Here is a 21,582-nt window from a genome sequence, read left to right as displayed (position 1 = left end):
TTCCGGTATTCTCTTCCCGTTGAAAAACTTCAATTCCCGTCGTGCTTGACCGTCGGTCTCCCTCTCTAGGGATGACGGGAGTTGTAGTTCATGAAATATCCCGGCCTAGCCGATGATTGATGTGGGGTACGGCGTCGGAATCCAGGAAGGGGCGGGCCTTTCCCGGCAAATCTCTATGAGAAGTGAGAGGAGGCCGCTTTGCCGGCAGGGTCTCCATGGCAACGCAGAGGGCGGAGCCAGAAGAGGGCCGCTCTGCCCCGCCAGTCTCTATGCTGCCCTTTGACCACAGCTGCCAAAAGAGTTTGAACTTTAGGCGCTATATTGAAAGGAAGAATGTGCCATAAATAATTTCAAAACAAAATAAAATTTCAAAATAACAAAATAAAATAAAATTTCAAAATAAAATAAATAAAATAATTTTAAAATATAATAAAATTTCAAAATAAAATAAAATTTCAAAATAAAATAAATAAAATAATTTTAAAATATAATAAAATTTCAAAATAAAATAAAATTTCAAAATAAAATTAAAAAAATAATTTTAAAATATAATAAAATTTCAAAATAAAATAAAATAATAATTTCAAAATAAAAGAAATCAGCAAACTTAAAGGGTGCAGTTCTTTTTACTTCTTCACTTTCTCCCTTTGTTCATTTGTGAAAAAAATATTATACTTCATTTACAAACATTTTTCTAACTTGGCTGCAGGGGGTTTGGGCTAGATGACCCTTGGGACCCGTTCCAACTCTACGATTGTTCAGGAGATTGATTTTTGGCATCCTAGAGAACCAGAAACCTAAAAAAAATAAAAAAATTCCCTGGATGATACTGTGATAGGAATTTTGAGGTCTTCGATATATGGTGATGTTCATAAGCGTAACAACCAAGCACGTACACAGATCAGCACAGGAAGACCGACCTGGAACCATTTTGATTCCTAAACTGAGCACATGTTTTCTCTGCAAGGTCAAAGTGGGAAACCTCCCCATTGTCTTTTCCTTCACAAATCCTGTCTTAAGGGTATGTCTGTGTTTGAACAGGGTGTGAGCCTGTGACCTGGCCCAGGAACTAAGTATCATTACAAAAGACTGGCCAGGCTCCCCAGGCAATCCAGTCAAGTAACCTGCCAGACAGGAGATAAACAACAGGAGAAAAACAACATTCAAATTTCTGTTTTAGACCGCCTTTCCTGTGATGTAGGTGTGATGTATCTGAGGGGTGGTCTTAGGTTACACCCCTTCTGTGATGTAGGTATGATGTTTCTGGGGGTGGTCTTGATCTACAGGGTGGCAATTTCAAAAGTCTTTATAAGGCCTTGCATGCCATTTTTCTGGGTCCCTCCTCCTCTCCTGTGGTTAAGGGGAGCACCCTGTTGCAACAGATCAATAAAGATCAAGCTTACTAGCTGCTTTGCTTCTCAATATTCTCTGGTTGGCCTGTTATTCTCTCCTACCAATAGGGAACCTATGTAAGGACTCTATATGGGCTCTTGGATACCCCATAAGGGAAAAGGGCAATTTTTGTTTACAACAATACACTTTTGCTTTCCTCCACCCTTCCCAAGACATCTCTTCCCAGTTCATCAGAAAGCACCTGCATGAACTTAATGCAAAAAGGCTTTTCTCTCTCTTTAGCATCGAGAAAGCTTCCCTTTACAAAAGCGCCTCCTCAATTGGCAGAAGGAAGGCGGGAGATAATGCAGCCAGGCCGTCCATTCATTTATTATTATTTCATTTAAAAACCACCTTTATATTCCAAGGATCTCGAGGTGGTGTCCATGGTTCTCTTCATCCCTGTGAGGTAGGTTAGGCGACTGACTCCAAGGTCAGCCAGTGAGCTTCATGGAGATTCGAACCCGGCTCTCGCAGGGCCAGTCCAACACTAGCCATATCTCACCTCGGGATACTAAGGAAATCAGAGCACAGGGTATGTATAAATCCCTTGCAGGTTCAAACTCCAGGAATCCACAGCTGCTCTGTATTATTATATGTCAAAAAATCATACCTGAGTCTCCTACCTTTAGGGTGCCAGGAAACCCAAACGCATCTGGATGATGTGGAATAGCAAAACGGATTATTACGTAGCAATGGCGATGTGAAATTGACAGGAGGCTGAATCGATCCCCTGGAAAGCTACTCAGCCTCCATATTTCCTCGCCTTTAGAAATTCAAGTGCTTGGCCACACATCCCTTTTGTGAATGAAATGGTTTCTAAATAGCGTCTTTTCTGAACCGGATGATCAGGCGTGTTTTCTGAATTAATTCCAGAAATGTTCTTAGGTGCATCTCTTTGCAAGTAAGAGCTAAACATCATGAGTCAATAGGACAATAGTTTATGTTTGTTAATCAATTTAATTTGTTTTACTGGTGATTTGTTAATCACTCTGTATGACTTATGTGGGTGGCGCTGTGGGTTAAAACACAGAGCCTGGGACTTGCCAATCAGAAGGTTGGCAGTTCTAATCCCTGCAACGGGGTGAGCTCCCGTTGCTCAGTCCCTGCTCCTGCCAACCTAGCGGTTTGAAAGCACGTCAGAGTGCAAGTAGATAAATAGGTACCACTCCAGTGGGAAGGTAAACGGCATTTCTGTGCGCTGCTCTGGTTCGCCAGAAGCGGCTTAGTCCTGCTGGCCACATGACCCGGAAGCTGTACGCAGGCTCCCTCGGCCAATAAAGCGAGATGAGCGCCGCAACCCCAGAGTCGGCCACAACTGGACCTAATGGTCAGGGGTCCCTTTACCTTTACCTTTATTTTGTTCTCTAACATGTTATTCTTATTTATTGTTTGTAAGCTGGTCTGGGGTTCATTTGACTGAAAAGCAGCATGGAAAGATAAGAAATCAAATCCAAATCAAAGTAGCGGTTGATGGCTTTAGAAATTAACATGTAATTAAAGCCAAGGAACCATGTTACCTTTTCTCTTCTGTAAGATTGGCCCTGCTGCAGCAATATTAAAGATGCCCTTCTCTTTTCCTCAAGGGATTTTTGTCAATGTCCTTTTATTCTGTTATTTCCCACCTGGAAAACAGACCTTGAGAAGTGAATTTTTTTATGACTTTTAAAATATACAGTGGTACCTCGGGTTAAGAACTTAATTCGTTCTGGAGGTCCGTTCTTAACCTGAAACTGTTCGTAACCTGAAGCACCACTTTAGCTAATGGGGCCTCCTGCCGCCGCCACGCCACCACTGCACGATTTCTGTTCTCATCTTGATGCAAAGTTCTTAACCCAAGGTACTATTTCTGGGTTAGCGGAGTCTGTAACCTGAAGTGTATGTAAAAGCGTCTGTAACCCAAGATACCACTGTATATATATTTGTCAGGTGCACCCTAAATATACCGTAGTTCCACAAAAAATCGCACACTAAAATTCCTACACGGTTAACCTGATTTCTGCTTTTAACATTTTAAACAGGGTTTTTATGGTATGCACCAGTTGCTGTAAACTGCTCTGGTTTTTTAAAAAATGAATTAGCTTATGTAGACTCACCACTATTAATGAAACTTAAGTTAGGCATGTTCATTCATTTCCACGTGTCTGCTTTGGAGTAAACCCTGCTTGGATACAGCCCAAGTCTTAGGATACATGCCACTATAACCCTTGATAAAAAGATGCCATAATAGGTCATGGGTGGGCAAACTAAGGCCCGGGGGCCGGATCCGACCCAATCGCCTTCTCAATCCGGCCCGCGGACGGTCCGGGAATCAGCATGTTTTTATATGAGTAGAATGTGTTCTTTTATTTAAAATGCGTCTCTGGGTTATTTGTGGGGCCTGCCTGGTGTTTTTACATGAATAGAATGTGTCCTTTTATTTAAAATGCATCTCTGGGTTATTTGTGGGGCATAGGAATTCGTTCATATTTCTTTTCTCCAAAATATAGTCCGGCCCCCCACAAGGTCTGAGGGACAGTGGACCAGCCCCCTGCTGAAAAAGTTTGCTGACCCCTGCAAGTGATTTATGTTTTTATAATAATGGTAATATACAAGTAAGCATAATTTCTTAAAAAACACGGCAAAAGTTGCACCAAACTTCACTACAAAGTACAAGGGAGGCTGCAGACTGGATCAAGACTGGCCAGTTCAAGAGGTAAGCCATTCTTTTAAGTCTGCAAAGCTTCTTTGCTTCCAAGTCTCCCATGAACCCCAAACATGGCCCTAGTTCTGAACACTGGAGACCTGCTTCAGTAGAACTGCCCTTTTCCCAGCGGAACTCAGCCGACTGCCACAACGGCCAGCCGAACTGCAAAAGTGCCTTTACATCCACCCCACTGAAGACACTATTCTGTGTGCCGTTTTTTTAATTGATGGGATTTTTCAAGATGCAGAAAAAATATGTGCAGTCAGGGAAGAAGAGAGGGGACCCAGACTATGGAAGCAGCAATCCGTCCTGGGGCTATGTGTTGTGCGGGTTTTTTTAAGATTGTAAGGCTGGGGGTAATGGGTTTCACCGCACTCAACTCTTGTGTTTGATTGCAGTCGCTACATTTACCATTATTAACTCTCAGAAAAGTGACTTTGCTGTTTAAGCTTGAAGACTGGGGGGAAGTAAATATTGCTGTTTAAGCTTAAAGACCATAATTGCAGTAAATAAATCAACTGTTCATATTACTGTACACGGTGTGTGTTTTGATGTTTTTTTTCTTTTCTTTTCAATTTCCAAAGTGTCTTTTATACTTCAGCAGAGCTGATTGTAAAATTCCGAAGATAAGCAGGGCAGCGGAGACCGAGGACCAACCACGTGGATGAATTGTGAATTGAACTGTGCATTGAACAGGGACCAAATTGGTTCCCTTTTCGGGGCGGGTGAACGTGAAGCAATTCCTCTTTAAAATGAACTTTCCGTATGCTCTTCGCGGATCAAGTGCTCAGAAACTTTCAGCCCTTTCCCCAGCGTGGACAGACCTTTCCTTCCACGCCGGAGAGTGTCGCACAGATTATTACAGCAACGAGCTGCCAAGATTTCTCAAAAACTACCACTCAGTCAGTCGCAACCTTCTTTTTTTAAAAAAAATAAAAACTTCTCCAGTCCCAACATTGGTTCAATTTTTTTTCTTTTTTTACTCCTCCTGGGATTATTATTATTATACTTCAAATCCATTCTCAAACGCACAGAATCCTCTGGCCGGGGAGAGAAACATCACTGACAAAGAAACAAGAGGGAGGGGGGATGAGGGAGGGGGCTGGGGGCTCCCCCACCCGAAAAATCTATGTAGTGCAAAAACAGGAAAGGGGGCTTGGAGAGACCCCGAGGAAAGAAGGGCGCAAAAGGAGAAGAAACTTCCCTCCCACCCTCCGGTTCTTCGGAAGAGCACCAATTCATTCCCAAATTCAATCAGATGACAAGCAGATCTGCACATTGCTTCCCCCCCCCCCCCCCCGCTTAGAAAGTCATTGCAAGTTCTTGAAAATACGCCCGGTGTGTTTCGCGGGGTGGATATTTATTACAGAGGTGCCCTCGGCTTCCTCAGACATTTCCCAGCTGCTACCCACAGGGACAGCAGGTATTAAACCACTGGGGGTTAAGGACTCATCGATTCTCGAGCCTTCCCCGAAATGCGACAGCCGCAGCGGTTGCCGCATAGGAGAAGTCGGGCGGCAGCGAGAAACCTCCGCAGCAAATGCTCCACCGAGCGAAACCGACAAAGCGCAACAGCCTTGAGGTGAGCGGGGGGTGGTGGTGGGGCATCGAAGCAGCAGCAACGGGCAGGTCGCCTCTCCGCCTCTCTCGCGGGGACGTTTGTCGGGACGACATAAAAAAAGGGGCCTGGACACAAACAGCAACAGCAGCAACAGCGACAACACCAGGCGTGGAAATTAAGAAGAGTGATAAAATTATAATAACAACAATAATTATGGTAATATAATATAGATATATGGATATAGGGAGAGGCTCTCTTTCTCCTCTGCTAGATTTCGTCTCGAAGACGGAGTCTGGCCGGCGGGCGCTCAGGGCCCACCGCCAGCCAGGCTCATTGCACACACCCCTGGGGGGGCTCGGTTGTCGTTCTGTGTTCTCGCCGCAGCGGAACGGGGCAAGTGGCAAGATTCCCCCTTTGGTCGGGCTGATTGTTTAGGCGAGTCTTTTGCCACTGTGGGCGGGAGAAAGTGCTATCCCGCTCTCCTCTCTCTCTCTCTCCCTCCTCCCCGCCCCCCGCCCCATGCGAGGGGAGGGCCCCCCTCGCCTACGGAGGGCCGCTCCTGGCTCATACGGTCGTCTCGTCGGCCTTCTTCTTCAGGAGCTTGGCGGAGAGCAGCGAGTGCGAGACAGGGTGCGGGTTCCTCGAGTCCGGGATCATCAGGCGGACTTTCTGATTGGTCCTTCGCCACTCGGAGTACAGCTGGCAATGGTAGCGGAATGAAACCTGGCCGGCGGAGTGGGAGGGGGGTCACAAGCGGGGTGGGGAAGGAGAGCAAGAATAATCAGGGTTAGGTTTGGAAGTGCCCAAGGTAAAGGTAAAGGGACCCCTGACCATTAGGTCCAGTTGTGGCCGACTCTGGGATTGCGGCGCTCATCTCGCTTTAGTGGCCGAGAGAGCCGGCGTACAGCTTCCGGGTCATGTGGCCAGCATGACTAAGCCGCTTCTGGCAAACCTGAGCAGCACACAGAAATGCTGTTTACCTTCCCGCCGGAGCGGTACCTATTTATCTACTTGCACTGACGTGCTTTCGAACTGCTAGGTTGGCAGGAGCTGGGACCAAGCAATGGGGGCTCACCCCGTCGTGGGGATTCGAACCGCCGACCTTCTGATCGGCAAGTCCTGGGCTCTGTGGTTTAACCCCCAGCGCCACCCGCATCCCTATCACTGACCCATAACCTGCCCCCAATAATAGTAAGGAGGAGGAATAGACGAATTCAGTGTAAGAAGAACCCCAAGAAGGAAAGCGGGCATGACCACTCACCAGTGTCCAAAGGACATAGATGGTAAAAAGTGCTATGGTCAGGGCAATCAGGCCGATAGCCTCCAGGCGGCTATTGAACTGCAGATGGTCTTGGGCACCACGGAGGCAAAGCCAGCCGGAGATGGCAGCCAGCGGGGTGATGAAAAGGAAACACACCATGTCGCAGAACAGCGTCCGTTTCTCGTTGCGTGGGCCGGGGTCCTTCAGCCACTGGAGAGAAGGAAGGAAGAGACGGAAGGGGATTAATTTGTCAGAAGGAAGGGGAAAGAATCGCACGTTGAAAATGTTGTCCATGAGAATAAAAGAAAATTATTATAAATTACCGTATTTTTTGCTCTATAAGACTCACTTTTTCCCTTCTAAAAAGTAAGGGGAAATGTGTGTGCGTCTTATGGAGCGAATGCAGGCTGCGCAGCTATCCCAGAAGCTAGAACAGCAAGAGGGATTGCTGCTTTCACTGCGCAGCGATCCCTCTTGCTGTTCTGGCTTCTGAGATTCAGAATATTTTTTTTCTTGTTTTCCTCCTCCAAAAACTAGGTGTTTCTTATGGTCTGGTGCGTCTTATAGAGCGAAAAATACGGGTAGTTTGGAGATGGTATTTAACGCCAGTCACATTAGATAAAAACAAGAACGCTGATGGAGCTGAAAGCTCTGTCTCTCGTTTGAGAACTCTCAGAGCCACCTTGTTAGTACCAAACAAGTTTTATCTCCCGGGAGTAAAGAGGGTGCCTGAGCCTAAATCGAGAGCAAGCAACTGCCTGCGTTCTTGCTGTCCAGCAACACGCTGGAAATGATTTTGTAATCAAATAAACAAGGAATATTCGGTGTTATGTTGGAGGGGATGCCGGGAAGCGGGGAATTATGTTCACATGTGGTGGGGGTGTAAATATGTACATTTGGAGGGGGGGCAAAGGGTGCTTAAGGAGATAACAGAAATCACTGACCGACAGTCCAGAGGCTGCATTATTATCCATTTACGATGGCGTGGAAGGTTCGCAGGCTATGAAGGAGTTGCTCACAAATTTATTTGACAGCTGCCATTTGTGAGCTTCCAAGTATGTGTATCTACCTATCCTATCAGTGTTTCTCATCATCTACCAGCAAGGGAAGTCTGCTCCCATCATGGGCTGAGATATCTCCAGCCGCCCAGCCCCACTCCCTTGCCTCAGAGAGAACCTCTGATGTGCAGACGGCAGGGAGCGCTGCCTGATCTATTCCGGTTCCATGGAGAGATCATGCTTTCCTGTTCCGTTTATAACACCTGAGCACAATTTCATTTTGAGAATCTTTTGCAAGGGACAAAGCAGAATGCAAGCGTTCCAAAGAAACAGATTTGTCGTTCTCTTTCCCACTCAAAACCTCTAGCCTGGAGATCGTGGAGGCGCAACCCACCTCAATCAGGGGCCTGGGCCGCCGCTCCACGACAAACTCGGTGTGGCACAGTTCGCAGTAGCTCGTGTTGGAGGAGGAAAGCCACTTCTCCAGGCAGCTCTTGTGGACGGTCCCCAAGGTGCCCGTGCAATCGCAGGGCGAGAGCAGGCCTTCTCCGCTTCCGCCTTCGTGGCAGATTCGACAGATTGGGCCATCGCTGCGAGGAGAAGGCAAAAGAGAAGGGGGCTTCAGCCACTTTCAGAAGACCGGGGTGGGGAAAGTGTGTGTGGGCAAGCTATCCGGAAGAAAAACTGTATTTCAAGGAGTTAGTGATCTGACATGGTTATCCTTCCTGCCTCTGTTCCGGTTAGGCTTGTTCTACTCGTGTGTAGGGCTCTGGCAGAGACACATGCCCGACTGGCATGTTCTCTCCCTCCTGGTCGATCGTTCGGGAGCTTCAAAAGCTTTCTTCAGCCCAAACATCACAGCGACTGATACCAAGAGGCATCCGAACACTTACGATCCTGCAGAGTATTGGCAGTTTGCGTAACAGAACTCAGTAGCACAGCATTTTGGCTAATCTACTTTTATTTACATATAATACACTCAGAGCATTCTGACTTAGCTCCTTCCTCTTTCTCATCAGACAGCAAAGAGAAAAGGAATAAAGGACAATAGTCCCACTTCACACAACACAGTACAGTGGTACCTCGGGTTAAGTACTTAATTCGTTCCGGAGGTCCGTTCTTAACCTGAAACTGTTCTTAACCTGAAGCACCACTTTAGCTAATGGGGCCTCCTGCTGCTGCCGCACCGCTGGAGCACAATTTCTGTTCTCATCCTGAAGCAAAGTTCTTAACCTGAAGGACTATTTCTGGGTTAGCGGAGTCTTTAACCTGAAGCATATGTAACCTGAAGCGAATGTAACCTGAGGTACCACTGTATGTAGGGAGAGCCCCCCTGGTCAACTTGGACAGATGGGCAGTCCTGCTCACCAATCAATCACCAGAAATCCTTGTGACATCAGACGATTGGCAGACGGGTGCCCCCCGTCCACCAGTTAAAGTTGGCCTGCAGGGGCAGGGAGATAAAGATCTGGCCCACCAGGCCAAAAACAGCCCCCCTTCCCTGATTGACAGCCTTGAACAGGCTTGCTTTTTCTCAGCCCTCGTGCGAAGACCGAGGGCATGAACAGGAGCAGGTGGGAAGGACGACTGTGTCTGCCTGCATCTTTCCATCCTGTGAAAACAAATGCATTCCACTTCGTGTGTTCTACCTGAGAATGTGAGATAAATTCCAGCAGGCAGCAGCCGAAGCATCACAAAGGGCGTCTGGAGAGATTGTGTGCAGGGGGCGAGTGAGTCGGACTAACAGGAAAGGACCATAGATAAGCCGCTCCAGCAGAGGAAGAAACACAGGAAGTTGCCTTCTGCAGAGTCAGACCACTGTCTGGCAGTGGCTCCCTGGGGTCCTTTAAAGCCCTATACGGCCTAGGACCTCTCTCTCGCCCTGACCTCGCCACTGTGATCCACACGACGGTCACCTCCAGACTGGATTGTTGTAACTCGCTCTACGTGGGGCTGCCCTTGAGACTGACCCAGAAACTCCAGCGGGTGCAGAATGCTGCGGCGAGACTCCTTACGGGGTCCTCGCTGCGAGATCACATTCACCCGGTGCTATACCAGCTACACTGGCTCCCGGTGGAGTACAGGATCAGGTTTAAGGTGCTGGTTTTAACCTTTAAAGCCCTATACGGCCTAGGACCCTCGTACCTACGGGACCGCCTCTCCTGGTATGTCCCACAGAGAAACTTACGGTCTTCAAATAAAAAACATCTTGAAGGTCCCAGGCCACAGAGAGGTTAGGCTGGCCTCAACTAGAGCCAGGGCTTTTTCGGCTGTGGCTCCAATCTGGTGGAACGCTCTGCCACAAGAGACCAGGGCCCTGTGGGACTTGACATCTTTCCGCAGGGCCTGCAAGACAGAGCTGTTCCACCAGGCCTTTGGCCAGGGCACAGCCTGACTCCCTCCTTCGGCAATCTTCGCGGAGCTCTGGCCCAATGGTTGCCATTGGTTTGATTTGAATTAATTTTATAATGAATGATTTTAGAGTGTTGTGTTGTGTTGTACTGTTGTACTGTTTTATTGTTGTTAGCCGCCCTGAGCCCGGCTTCGGCTGAGGAGGGCGGGATATAAAAAATAATAATAATTATTATTATTATTATTATTATTATTATTATTATTATTATAGACAGGGAGATTCTCCCGACCGTACGTGGAGACGCTGGGAACTCAACCCAAGTGCTTCTGAACACAACGTCCAAGTTGCATCCTTTCTTTCTCAACCCCCAGTGCTAGAAATTCCCCACTCGCCAGGCATGTTCTGCCCCTGGCGCTGGTCCAATCACGACCAAGCGGAGATCTCTGAGTGCCAGGCTGGCGGCTGACATCTCCATCTGGCTGGCCCCTCCATCTTACTTAAGCAGGTCAGCAGAAGGGTTTGTTTACTACAGCACTTCGGCTATGGGGCAGCTCTTTAGACTGAGTAGGTAAATAGGTATGGGGGGGGGAAGCAAAATGTCCCTTAGAGAAAGATCTGAAACATTTCCCTTAAAGCTTGATTTTGTTTTATTCTGCATTGTTTTACTTGATATTTTAAACTGCTTTGAGACTGTTTCTTTAAAATACAAAGTGGTATAGGTAAAGGGTAAAGGGACCCCTGAACATTGGGTCTGGTCACGGACGACTCTGGGGTTGTGGCGCTCATCTCACTTTATTGGCCAAGGGAGCCGGCGTACAGCTTCCGGGTCATGTGGCCAGCAGGACTAAGCCGCTTCTGGCAAACCAGAGCAGCGCACGGAAACGCCGTTTACCTTCCCGCCGGAGCGGTACCTATTTATCTACTTGCACTTCGTGCTTTTGAACTGCTAGGTTGGCAGGAGCTGGGACCGGGCAACGGGAGCTCACCCCGTCGTGGGGATTCGAACCACCGACCTTCTGATCGGCAAGCCCTAGGCTCTGTGGTTTAACCCACAGCGTCACCCGCATCCCTTACAAAGCGGTATAGAAATGAAATTAATTCTTCTTCTTCTTCACTGGGGGGAAAATGGTACCTAGACATTCCATTGTGGCAACCGCAACCTAGGTTTAAGGTGCCATTTGGCGGTTAGGTAATATATCTGAGTTTCTAACACTGCTCAAACTACGTAGGATTCCAGTCCTCTGAATAAAAGTCTGTTTTAAGTGGGTAACAGGAGGAGGCACAGACTTGCGTATCCTTATGTTTTTGCAGATGTCCTTCCGACTCTGAACCTCCTTACCCCCCAGCCATCACTAAAAGGCTTTCTGCTTCTTTGACTCTAAACTGAACTCGGCCCTTCAGGGTCAAAGGACGCCTCTCCTGCCGGCTAACCAGGCTCACATCCCCGGACCAATCCGTCACAAGCCCGGGGCGCCTCGGCCTCACCTCTGCGTCCCCAGGGCTTTGATGACAGTCGAGAGCAGCCGTCCGTCCTTGGCCGTGACTTGGGTGACGTACTGAGGACGCCCAAAGTCGGAATCTTCCACCGACTTGGACAACGCGGCGCTGCCCGGACAGTCACACAGCGAGCCCGGGAGGTGGCAGCAGTCGCCCGTTGTCATGGCAACCGAGGATGCGCTGGCATCAGCAGCCGGAGAGCAGAATCATGGTAGGCCTGAGGAAGAGACAGAAAGCGCTGGTCAAAGTCGGGCCCGATACAACTCGCGGCTTGTCGCTTTGCTGCTCAGTTGGCAATTTTCTGTTTTACAATCAAAAGTACCCAATTTTACATCCTTAAGATATCAGCGACTTCCCTTCTTCTCTTCCCGTGGTTCATTTTACATATCATAAATCCCTGCATATTTTACAAAAACTAAACCGTTCAGTATTCAATTATTACATCCATCAAAGCTTTTTTACACTGTTGAATTTATCTGAATGCTGCCAGCGTTTTCAGCTGTACACCGTTATTTCCCATATATTCAATAAACATTTCCCAGTCTTCTCTAAATGTATGTTCTTCTTGTTCTCTTATTCTATATATTAAGTCTGCAAGCTGCACATATTCTGTCCACTTAAGTTGCCATTCTTCTTTGATTGGGACTTCACTCATTTTCCGTTTTTGGGCTAATGAAACACGGGCCACAGTAGTAGCATACATTTTTTGACCCCTGGGAATTTGAGTCTGAATTATGCCCAACAGAAAAGACCGGTTTTTTGGGGGGGAAGTACTTTTAAACATTTTTTCTCAATTCATTATGGATCATTTCCCAGCACTCTTTTACCCTTTTATGAAAGAACATTCCCTCAACCTCTTTGCACCTCCAGCACTAATCTGATTCAGTCTTATACATCTCAGTAAGCCTACTCAGAGTTAAATACCATCTGTGAATCATCCCTGCTGCGATTACTTACAACTGAGTGTAAAATAGCAGCGTTAAAGATCAAGAACAGGCATAGGCAAACCTGGCCCTCCAGATGTTTTGGGACTACAACTCCCATCATCCCTAGCTAACAGGACCATTGGTCAGGGATGATGGGAATTGTAGTCTCAAAACATCTGGAGGGCTGAGTTTGCATATCCCTGGTCAAGAGACTATATGGCATCAATGCTCCTTTTAAGAGTTGCTGGCTCAGATGGGTCTTGATTGACAGGTAACATGGTCCATCTAAGCACAATGCAGTCAAGGTCAGTGGGAGGACACCTGGGGACCAGAGGCTGAGATGCTCTGTGAACGGGTGATCCAGGTGACAAAAAGGAGACTTTCTTCAGCTTCCGTGTATCGTTCAAGGCAAAATGGAGAAAAAGAGACACTGGCAATCTTAAAATGACAAGCGACCATAAGTGAGGCCTGTACACACACTCTATCAAAAAGAATCATAGAGTTGAAAGGGACCCTGAGGATGACAGTGGTACCTTGGTTTTTGAACTGAATGCGTCCCGGGAGTCCGTTCGACTCCTGGAACCGTTCGAAAACCAAAGCGTGGCTTCCAATCGGCAACAGGAGAGCACTCACTTCTGGATTTCAATCATTTGGGAGCCAATGCATTCGGCTTCCAAAGTACAACTGTACAAGAATATGCAGAGCTCGGTACTTTTTAAGGGATTGAACCTTCGCGTTATTATTGGATTGAGGTTGAATCCTGACAAGACAGAAGTACTGTTTTGGGAAGACAGGGGGCGGGCTGGTGTGGAGGACTCCCTGGTCCTGATTGGGGTAACTGTGCCCCTGAAGGACCAGGTGCGCAGCCTGGGAGTCATTTTGGACCCACAGCTGTCCGTGGAGGCGCAGGTCAATTCTGTATCCAGGGCAGCTGTCTACCAGCTCCATCTGGTACGCAGGATGAGACCCTCCCTGCCCGCAGACTGTCTCGCCAGTGGTGCATGCTCTGGTTATCTCCCGCTTGGACTACTGCCATGCGCTCTCCGTGGGGCTACCTTTGAAATGACAACTAATCCAGAATGCGGCAGCTAGACTGGGGGCTGGGAGCGGCCGCCGAGACCACATAACACCGGTCCTGAAAGACCTACATTGGCTCCCAGTACGTTTCCGAGCACAATTCAAAGTGTTGGTGTTGACCTTTAAAGCCCTAAACGGCCTCGGCCCAGTATACCTGAAAGAGCGTCTCCACCCCCATCGTTCTGCCCGGACGCTGAGGTCCAGCGCCGAGGGCCTTCTGGCGGTTCCCTCATTGCGAGAAGCAAAGCTACAGGGAACCAGGCAGAGGGCCTTCTCGGTAGTGGCGCCCGCCCTGTGGAACGCCCTCCCATCAGATGTCAAAGAGATAAAGAGATAAACAACTACCTGACATTCAGAATACATCTTAAGGCAGCCCTGTTCAGGGAAGTTTTTAATGTATGACAAATTAGTGTATTTTTGGTCTCTATGGAAGCCGCCCAGAGTGGCTGGGGAAACCCAGTCAGATGGGTGGGGTACAAATAAATTATTATTATTATTATTATTATTATTATTATTATTATTATTATTAGCAGCAGCACCATGCTCTAACGTCTAACCAACTGAGCTATGCAAGCATGTTTAGGGAAATCACACACATCCTGCTCTGCATATGTGCAGGCCCTAGATTCTCACAAACATGACATATTAGCAACAACACGGTTTCGAAGAAGGTGAAGGAATGCAACGTGTGTGTGGCGCAGGGGAGGAGACGGACAACATACTCAGCGGACTTTGTATTCATGTCTTAGTTAATTACAGAACAAAAAGGCGGGGGAACATCTCCCAAGAGGATCCCCATTGTTCAAGAAATGCACGTGTCCTGCATCGGTCAGCAAATGTCCAGGAAGGAAGCACTGTTCCTGGAAAAACGAGCTGCCTTTGTGGTCTTCATCATTCTGAAAAGCAGTTGCTTGGATAATAAAACAGGGAACAGCTCCTCCCTTTTCATTTGGTTGATTTCTAAGCACCCAACCCAAGGAAGGCAACATCCCTTAAAACTTAGCCAGCGTGAAACTGGTCCCACAACCAGCTGAGCGCAAACTCTTCTCAGGAGTGAGGAGAGTAACTTTGCCTATGCATTCTCAAAACATACACCCTGAAGTGTTCTTTTCCTCTTAAGAGGTGTGCTGCACAGCCCCAAGGGAAAAGCAACGAAGAATATTGTGGCACCTTAAAGACTTTTACCAGTTTATTGTGTCATGGACTTCTGTAGACCGCAGGCTACTTCAGCAAGGGTTATCCTAAAGTAGCGGGTATGGGGGGCTGGAACTGTGAATTGTGTAGCATATCCTTCCAATGCAAATAGCAGCTTCAAAGGAGCTGGTTGCACAGCAAGGGAGTAAAGGGTTAACTCCCACCCTACACTTCTGCCTGCTCCAATCCAGTTAGTTATCAGCACCCGCTTTCCATTGGGCCCTATTCATTTTATTTTAATTTTTTTTAAATGCATCTTACGTCTAGTCGGGTCCATAAACATAATTAAGCTTTCCCACAAATTACACTGAGCTTCATGACAGGAGTGGGGATTCGAACCCCAATCTCCCAGGCCCTTGTCCGTCACTCTAACCATTACGCCACACTGGCCCTTTAGAGTCCTTCCGCTATGGGACAAGCTCTATAAATTAAGCAATAGGTTAAAAAAAAAAAATGGGGAAAGCGAAACGTCACTTAGAGAAGAATCTGAAATATTTTCTCAGAAGCTTGAATTCATTTCATTCTGGGTTGTTTTATTTGATGCGCTAATGGGCTGTAAACAGCTTTGAGATTACACCACCACCACCACCCCCTGCTTTAAAATACAACGTGGTATAGAATAGAAATTAATAATAATAACTGCCACAACACACCCCATTTTGGGGAAAATGGCACCTAATTGTGGCAACTGTAGGTTTAAGGTGCCGTTTGGCGATCAGCTTATATATCTGAGTTCGTAATGCTTCTGCCATCTTCAAGTCACCTGGACACCTGCAATCCGCCTTTCTACCCTCCCTCGGGTCTTTGCTTCTCAGCCTGCGCTGGAGAAATCCCAGGTTCCTGGCTACTCCTGGAACCACGGCAAAGGCAGGGAGTGCCGACTGGTTCCAAAATGTTTTCCACCTCATCGTTTTAAACATGCAAAATCCAGAACGCTTCTCCTGCCTCTATCTCTCTCCCAGGCCATTCCCTCGCCAGCACACAAAAATGGCATAGGGCAAAGGTCCCCAAATGCAGATCTGTCGCCGCCGCCTGGTGAAGTCGCCCGCAGCAATGAGGAGGTGGTTAACTGGAGCGTTTCAAATGCCTGCAAGAGCCCATGCACAAAGCAAACCCAACTCTCAGGCGAGCAGGGGCTGGCTCTTGCAGTGTTTAAAGGTAAAGGGACCCCTGACCATTAGGTCCAGTCGTAGCCGACTCTGGGGTTGCAGCGCTCATCTCGCTTTACTGGCCAAGGAAGCCGGCGTACAGCTTCCGGGTCATGTGGCCAGCAGGACTAAGCCGCTTCTGGAGAACCAGAGCAGTGCACGGAAACGCCGTTTACCTTCCCGCTGGAGCGGTACCTATTTATCTACTTGCACTCTGACGTGCTTTCGAACTGCTAGGTTGGCAGGAGCAGGGACCGAGCAATGGGAGCTCACCTTGTCATTGCGGGGATTCGAACCGCCGACCTTCTGATCGGCAAGTCCTAGGCTCTGTGGTTTAACCCACAGCGCCACCCGCGTCCCCTTGCAGTATTTAAAGAACTCCAGTTCACACTGCCATGGATAAAAACTAACCGATAGCAGAATTAACGTCTTAGGGACATCTTGTTCATAAAAAGCTGAGGAACAGCGAGGGAAAGATCTTTTCATTGCACAAATAGGGCTGCCGTACTTCCTTATCGGAAGTATTTATTCTGTTTGCTGAAAATGTATTTATTCTGTTTGCGGGGGAAAAAGCTCAACAACTTTTGTGTCCGGATGTTCACCTCCTAAAATATGGCAACCCTAAATTACAGTCATATCCTCCTTACAGTTCGGCCGCAGCACACATCTAAAGCCACAGAACACATCTAAAGCACGGTTATAGCTTCTCCCGAATAATTCTGAGCACTGTATTTACAATCCCCAAAGTTCCTGGGAAGAGGGACTGGTAAACCAATATAGAAATTGTAGCTCTGTGAAAGGACATGGGGTGGGGGGAGGTTTATTTCCTAACCACTCTCTGCATCCTTAACAAACTACAGTTCCCGGGGTTCTGTCCAAGGCTGTTAAAAGTGCTATCCTAGCACTTCCATGGGTGGCGCTGTGGGTTAAACCACAGGACTTGCTGATCAGAAGGTCGGCGGTTCGAATCCCCGCGACGGGGTGAGCTCCCATTGCTCGGTCCCTGCTCCTGCCAACCTAGCAGTTTGAAAACACGTCAAAGTGCAAGTAGATAAATAGGTACCGCTCCAGCGGGAAGGTAAACGGCGTTTCCGTGCGCTGCTCTGGTTCGCCAGAAGCGGCTTTGTCCTGCTGGCCACATGACCCGGAAGCTGTATGCCGGCTCCCTCGGCCAGTAAAGCGAGATGAGCGCCGCAACCCCAGAGTCGGCCACGACTGGACCTAATGGTCAGAGGTCCCTTTACCTTTACCTTCAGTAGGGACACGGGTGGCGCTGTGGGTTAAACCACAGAGCCTAGGACTTGCCGATCAGAAGGTCAGCGGTTCGAATCCCCGTGACGGGGTGAGCTCCCGTTGCTCGGTCCCTGCTCTGCCAACTTAGCAGTTCGAAAGCACGTCAAAGTGCAAGTAGATAAATAGGTACCGCTCCAGCGGGAAGGTAAACGGCGTTTCCATGCGCTGCTCTGGTTCGCCAGAAGCGGCTTAGTCATGCTGGCCATGCCCGGAACCTGTATGCCGGCTCCCTCGGCCAGTAAAGCGAGATGAGTGCCGCAACCCCAGAGTCGATCACGACTGGACCTGATGGTCAGGGGCCCCTTTAACTTTACCTTTAGCACTTCCTCTATGGAACTGACAGTGTCACCCAGTGTCACCCTCCCAACCCTGGGAGGCAGGTCTGAGAGACAGCAACTGCCCAAAGTCAACCAGTGAACTAACTGGGAATTTGAACTAGATTGAGGTCTCCCAAGCTCAATCTAGACTAGGGTACTAACTAGTACACCACAGCGGTACTGCACAATTTTCTCACAGCCATTGGGAGAGTTCATAGATGAGAGAGTTGGAAGGGACCCCATGGGTCATCTAGTTCCACCCCCTCCAATGCAGGAATATGCACCCATAAGGGGATCAGACCCATGACCCGGATGTTGTCAGCACCCAGGCTCTAGCCAACTCAATGCATATGCAAAATCAGGATCAGAGCAACCGACCAAACAGAACTTCTGTGCAGACTTAACAAGCCCGAGCAATGCTCTTACTTCACAGACTTGAAAGTTATTAAATGAATAACAAAATTCTTAAGCTTTCCAGCAACCCATTTTACAAGAAAAGAATTGGGATGCTTCTTCCATGATACAGACGAGTATTCAAGAAGCCTTCCAGATATATATTGATTGAAAATGTACCATACTGTAAATGTACTGTAGCTTTTGAATACGGTGGTACCTCGGGTTAAGTACTTAATTCGTTCCGGAGGTCCATTCTTAACCTGAAACTGTTCTTAACCTGAAGCACCACTTTAGCTAATGGGGCCTCCTGCTGCCGCTGCACCGCCGGAGCACAATTTCTGTTCTCATCCTGAAACAAATTCCTTAACCTGAAGCACTATTTCTGGGTTAGCGGACATCATATATATATATATATATATATATATATATATATATATATATATATATATAATGTCAACATCAACACTTGCCATTTGGCCCACAACCACAAGCAATCTCTGGGCTCCCCAGATGGATATCAAAGATGGACCAATAACCTAACTCACTCTAAGGCAATTTCCAGTGTTCCTAAGCAGTGCACACAAAGTCTGGGGGTCATTCCCTCCCTAAAAACAGCCCCAAAGGCATAAGGGCAGTCTTTTATCTATTTAATCTACATCCTGCCCTTCCTCCCAAAGGAGTCCAAGGTGGTTTCTGGTACCACCGGCTGAGACCAAGATGAAGATCAGTGAGGCTGCAGCAGTGTTTGAAATTAGCCAGGCGCAATTTTGCACCCAACTGTCAGCTACTTGCAACCCAGTGAAGATGCCTGGGCACCAGGATGGAGCCTGACACCATGTGAAGACACATGCCTGGGGATCCTTGGATCTGGCCTGTTTCCACACACTCATGCCCCGTCCTGTAGCACTGTATCCGTTATATCTGCACAATCAGAATGGATTTCAGGAACCAAAACGCTTTTTCTGCACAGCCTGAGCAGGACCAGTGAACAACGTCATAGCTAATTGTTGTCGCCTGTCTTCACTTACCCCACCCCACTGCCCTGCTCACAGTTTCTTAAGTTATTCTTAAGTTATGAATGGTCAGGATAGGCCAATATATACCGTATTTGTTGCTCTATAAGACTCTCTTTTTCCCTCCTAAAAAGTAAGGGGAAATGTGTGTGTGTCTTATGGAGCGAATGCAGGCTGCGCAGCTATCCCAGAAGCCAGAACAGCAAGAGGGATTGCTGCTTTCACTGCGCAGCGATCCCTCTTGCTGTTCTGGCTTCTGAGATTCAGAATATTTTTTTTCTTGTTTTCCTCCTCCAAAAACTAGGTGTGTCTTGTGGTCTGGTGCGTCTTATAGAGTGAAAAATACGGTATGTGGACTGTCCCTGGATCAAGTGACTTTTCTTCTATACCTAGCTCAAGGTTGTCATCTGAACTAGCCAGATGTTTAACTGATATTCAGTCAGAGTCAGTCCATCATTTGAAAAATAAGACCTTTGCGGTCTTGCCGCAAAATGACAAGTATATATTCTGTTTTGGCAACTGTAACCTTGGTTTAAGGAGCCATTTGGCACCTAGTTTATACACCTGAGTTTCTAACACAACTCAGGGCTCCCAGCCATCTTCTTCCTTGGCTAAAGCACCCCATTGCCGCCACTTCTACTTCACACAATGTTAAAGTAATGCAGAGCATTCACTGCCACAAGAGGTACAGAGGACTTTGCTCTTCGAGGTGTTGCTGAACTGCAGCTGCCATCACACCCACCAACCTTGGCCGTTGGCTATCCTTAGCAGGGCTGACGGGAGATGCCGTTCACCAACATCTGGAGGTACAGGACATAGAATTTTCCATTGAATTACGGGGCAGTCCAGTGGGACGCGGGTGGCGCTGTGGGTTAAACCACAGAGCCTAGGACTTGCCGATCAGAAGGTCGGCAGTTCGAATCCCGGTGATGGGGTGAGCTCCCGTTGCTCGGTCCCTGCTCCTGCCAACCTAGCCGTTCGAAAGCACATCAAAGTGCAAGTAGATAAATAGGTACCGCTCCGGCGGGAAGGTAAACGGCGTTTCCGTGCGCTGCTCTGGTTCGCCAGAAGCGGCTTAGTCATGCTGGCCACGTGACCCGGAAGCCGTACGCCGGCTCCTTCGGCCAATAAAGCGAGATGAGCGCCGCAACCCCAGAGTCGGCCATGACTGGACCTAATGGTCAGAGGTCCCTTTACCTTTACCTTCAGTAGGGACACGGGTGGCACTGTGGGTTAAACCACAGAGCCTAGGACTTGCTGATCAGAAGGTCAGCGGTTCGAATCCCCGCGACGGGGTGAGCTCCCGTTGCTCGGTCCCTGCTCCTGCCAACCTAGCAGTTCAAAAGCATGTCAAAGCGCAAGTAGATAAATAGGTACCGCTCTGGAGGGAAAGTTAACGACATTTCCATGCACTGCTCTGGTTCGCCAGAAGCGGCTTAGTCCTGCTGGCCACATGACCCAGAATCTGTACGCCGGCTCCCTCGGCCAATAAAGCGAGATGAGCGCCACAACCCCAGAGTCGGCCACGACTGGACCTAATGGTCAGGGGTCCCTTTACCTTTACCAGTGTTGAATTGCCTGGACCTTTCCTGTTATGGGTGACGAGTTCACTGTTGGTCTTCCCCTCCCCCCTCTTTTGAAGATGCAGGGACCTCCTTTCGGTTGGCAAGATCCTTCCAACTGTGGGAGGGTCTCCCCCGGGGGTGTGGTGGCCTCTCCCTCCCTTTTCCCAGCAGAGGTCGGGGTGGCCCCCTGTCAGGGATGCTTTGAGCTGAGATCCCTCCATGGCGGGGGGCGGGGTTGGACTAGATGACCCTCGGGGTCCCTTCCCATGGAGCCTCCATACCCAGAGGCAGTGTACCTGCAGCCTTCCCCCTGGGGCGGGGATTTGGGAGCAGGGTTCCGGCCTATTCTGAGGCGGGGAGTGGGGAGGCGACCCAGCAAGGCAAAGCCCCTCCAGAGACCCCCCTCCTGCCCCCTTCCTGGAGCGCCTGTCACTCAACGCCAAGCCCCGCCCCCTCCTTACCTGCGCCCCGCCCCTTCCGCCAGAGCCCCGCCCTTCCGCCGGCCCGTTCCTTGGCGCCTTCCCCTCAGGGTCGAGGCTCCGGCCGCCCCATCTCCCCAGGCTGGCGGGTGCTGGGGAAGAAGAAGCGCGGGAGGAGGAGGAGGAGGAGGCGGCCGCCGCCTCCGCCTGCCTCTGTCAGCGGCGTCCGCACCTGACTGGAAGCGCCCGGCACGCCCCCTGTCCCCCTCCTTTCAGCCAATCAGCGGGGACGGCTTCGGGAAGCAGCCAATGGCGCGGCCTCGAGCGAAGCGGAGCCCGCCCCCTGCGAGGGGCCGCTGGCGCACGCGCAGTCGGGCGGCGCAGCGCGAGGCGTAACGGTCACGGCCCGGGCGGCCAATCAATTCGCTGCTGCTGTCCGGAGTTGGCGGGGGAAGAAGAGGGAGAGAAGGGGCGGGGCCTCTTTCG

The 21,582-nt window shown here is 49.0% G+C and overlaps 1 protein-coding gene across 1 annotated transcript; it reads right to left on the bottom strand.

The window, feature by feature from the left end:
* Positions 1-5,034: 5,034 nt before the first annotated feature.
* MARCHF2 (membrane associated ring-CH-type finger 2) lies at positions 5,035-21,352 on the bottom strand. Its single transcript, XM_083594909.1, has 5 exons — positions 21,139-21,352; positions 11,737-11,965; positions 8,293-8,488; positions 6,901-7,110; positions 5,035-6,362 (listed from the first exon to the last, which is right to left on the bottom strand). The coding sequence occupies exons 2-5, from the start codon at positions 11,910-11,912 to the stop codon at positions 6,204-6,206; spliced, it is 741 nt and encodes a 246-aa protein (XP_083451035.1). The 5' UTR covers positions 11,913-11,965; positions 21,139-21,352; the 3' UTR covers positions 5,035-6,203.
* Between the last annotated feature and the right edge of the window lie 230 nt (positions 21,353-21,582).

The sequence above is a fragment of the Podarcis filfolensis genome, assembly GCF_964270895.1.
Source record: "Podarcis filfolensis genome assembly, chromosome: 18".
Taxonomy (NCBI): Eukaryota; Metazoa; Chordata; class Lepidosauria; order Squamata; family Lacertidae; genus Podarcis; species Podarcis filfolensis.
This window is presented reverse-complemented; position numbering and strand designations above follow the sequence as displayed.

Excerpts from the sequence above, each read along its gene's own strand:
- MARCHF2 (XM_083594909.1), bottom strand. The coding sequence starts at position 11,912 with ATGACAACGGGCGACTGCTGCCACCTCCCGGGCTCGCTGTGTGACTGT. Across the intron at positions 8,489-11,736 it reads AAAGCCCTGGGGACGCAGAG|CGATGGCCCAATCTGTCGAA; the intron begins GTGAGGCCGAGG and ends TTCTCCTCGCAG. Across the intron at positions 7,111-8,292 it reads GGCCCAGGCCCCTGATTGAG|TGGCTGAAGGACCCCGGCCC; the intron begins GTGGGTTGCGCC and ends CCTTCTCTCCAG.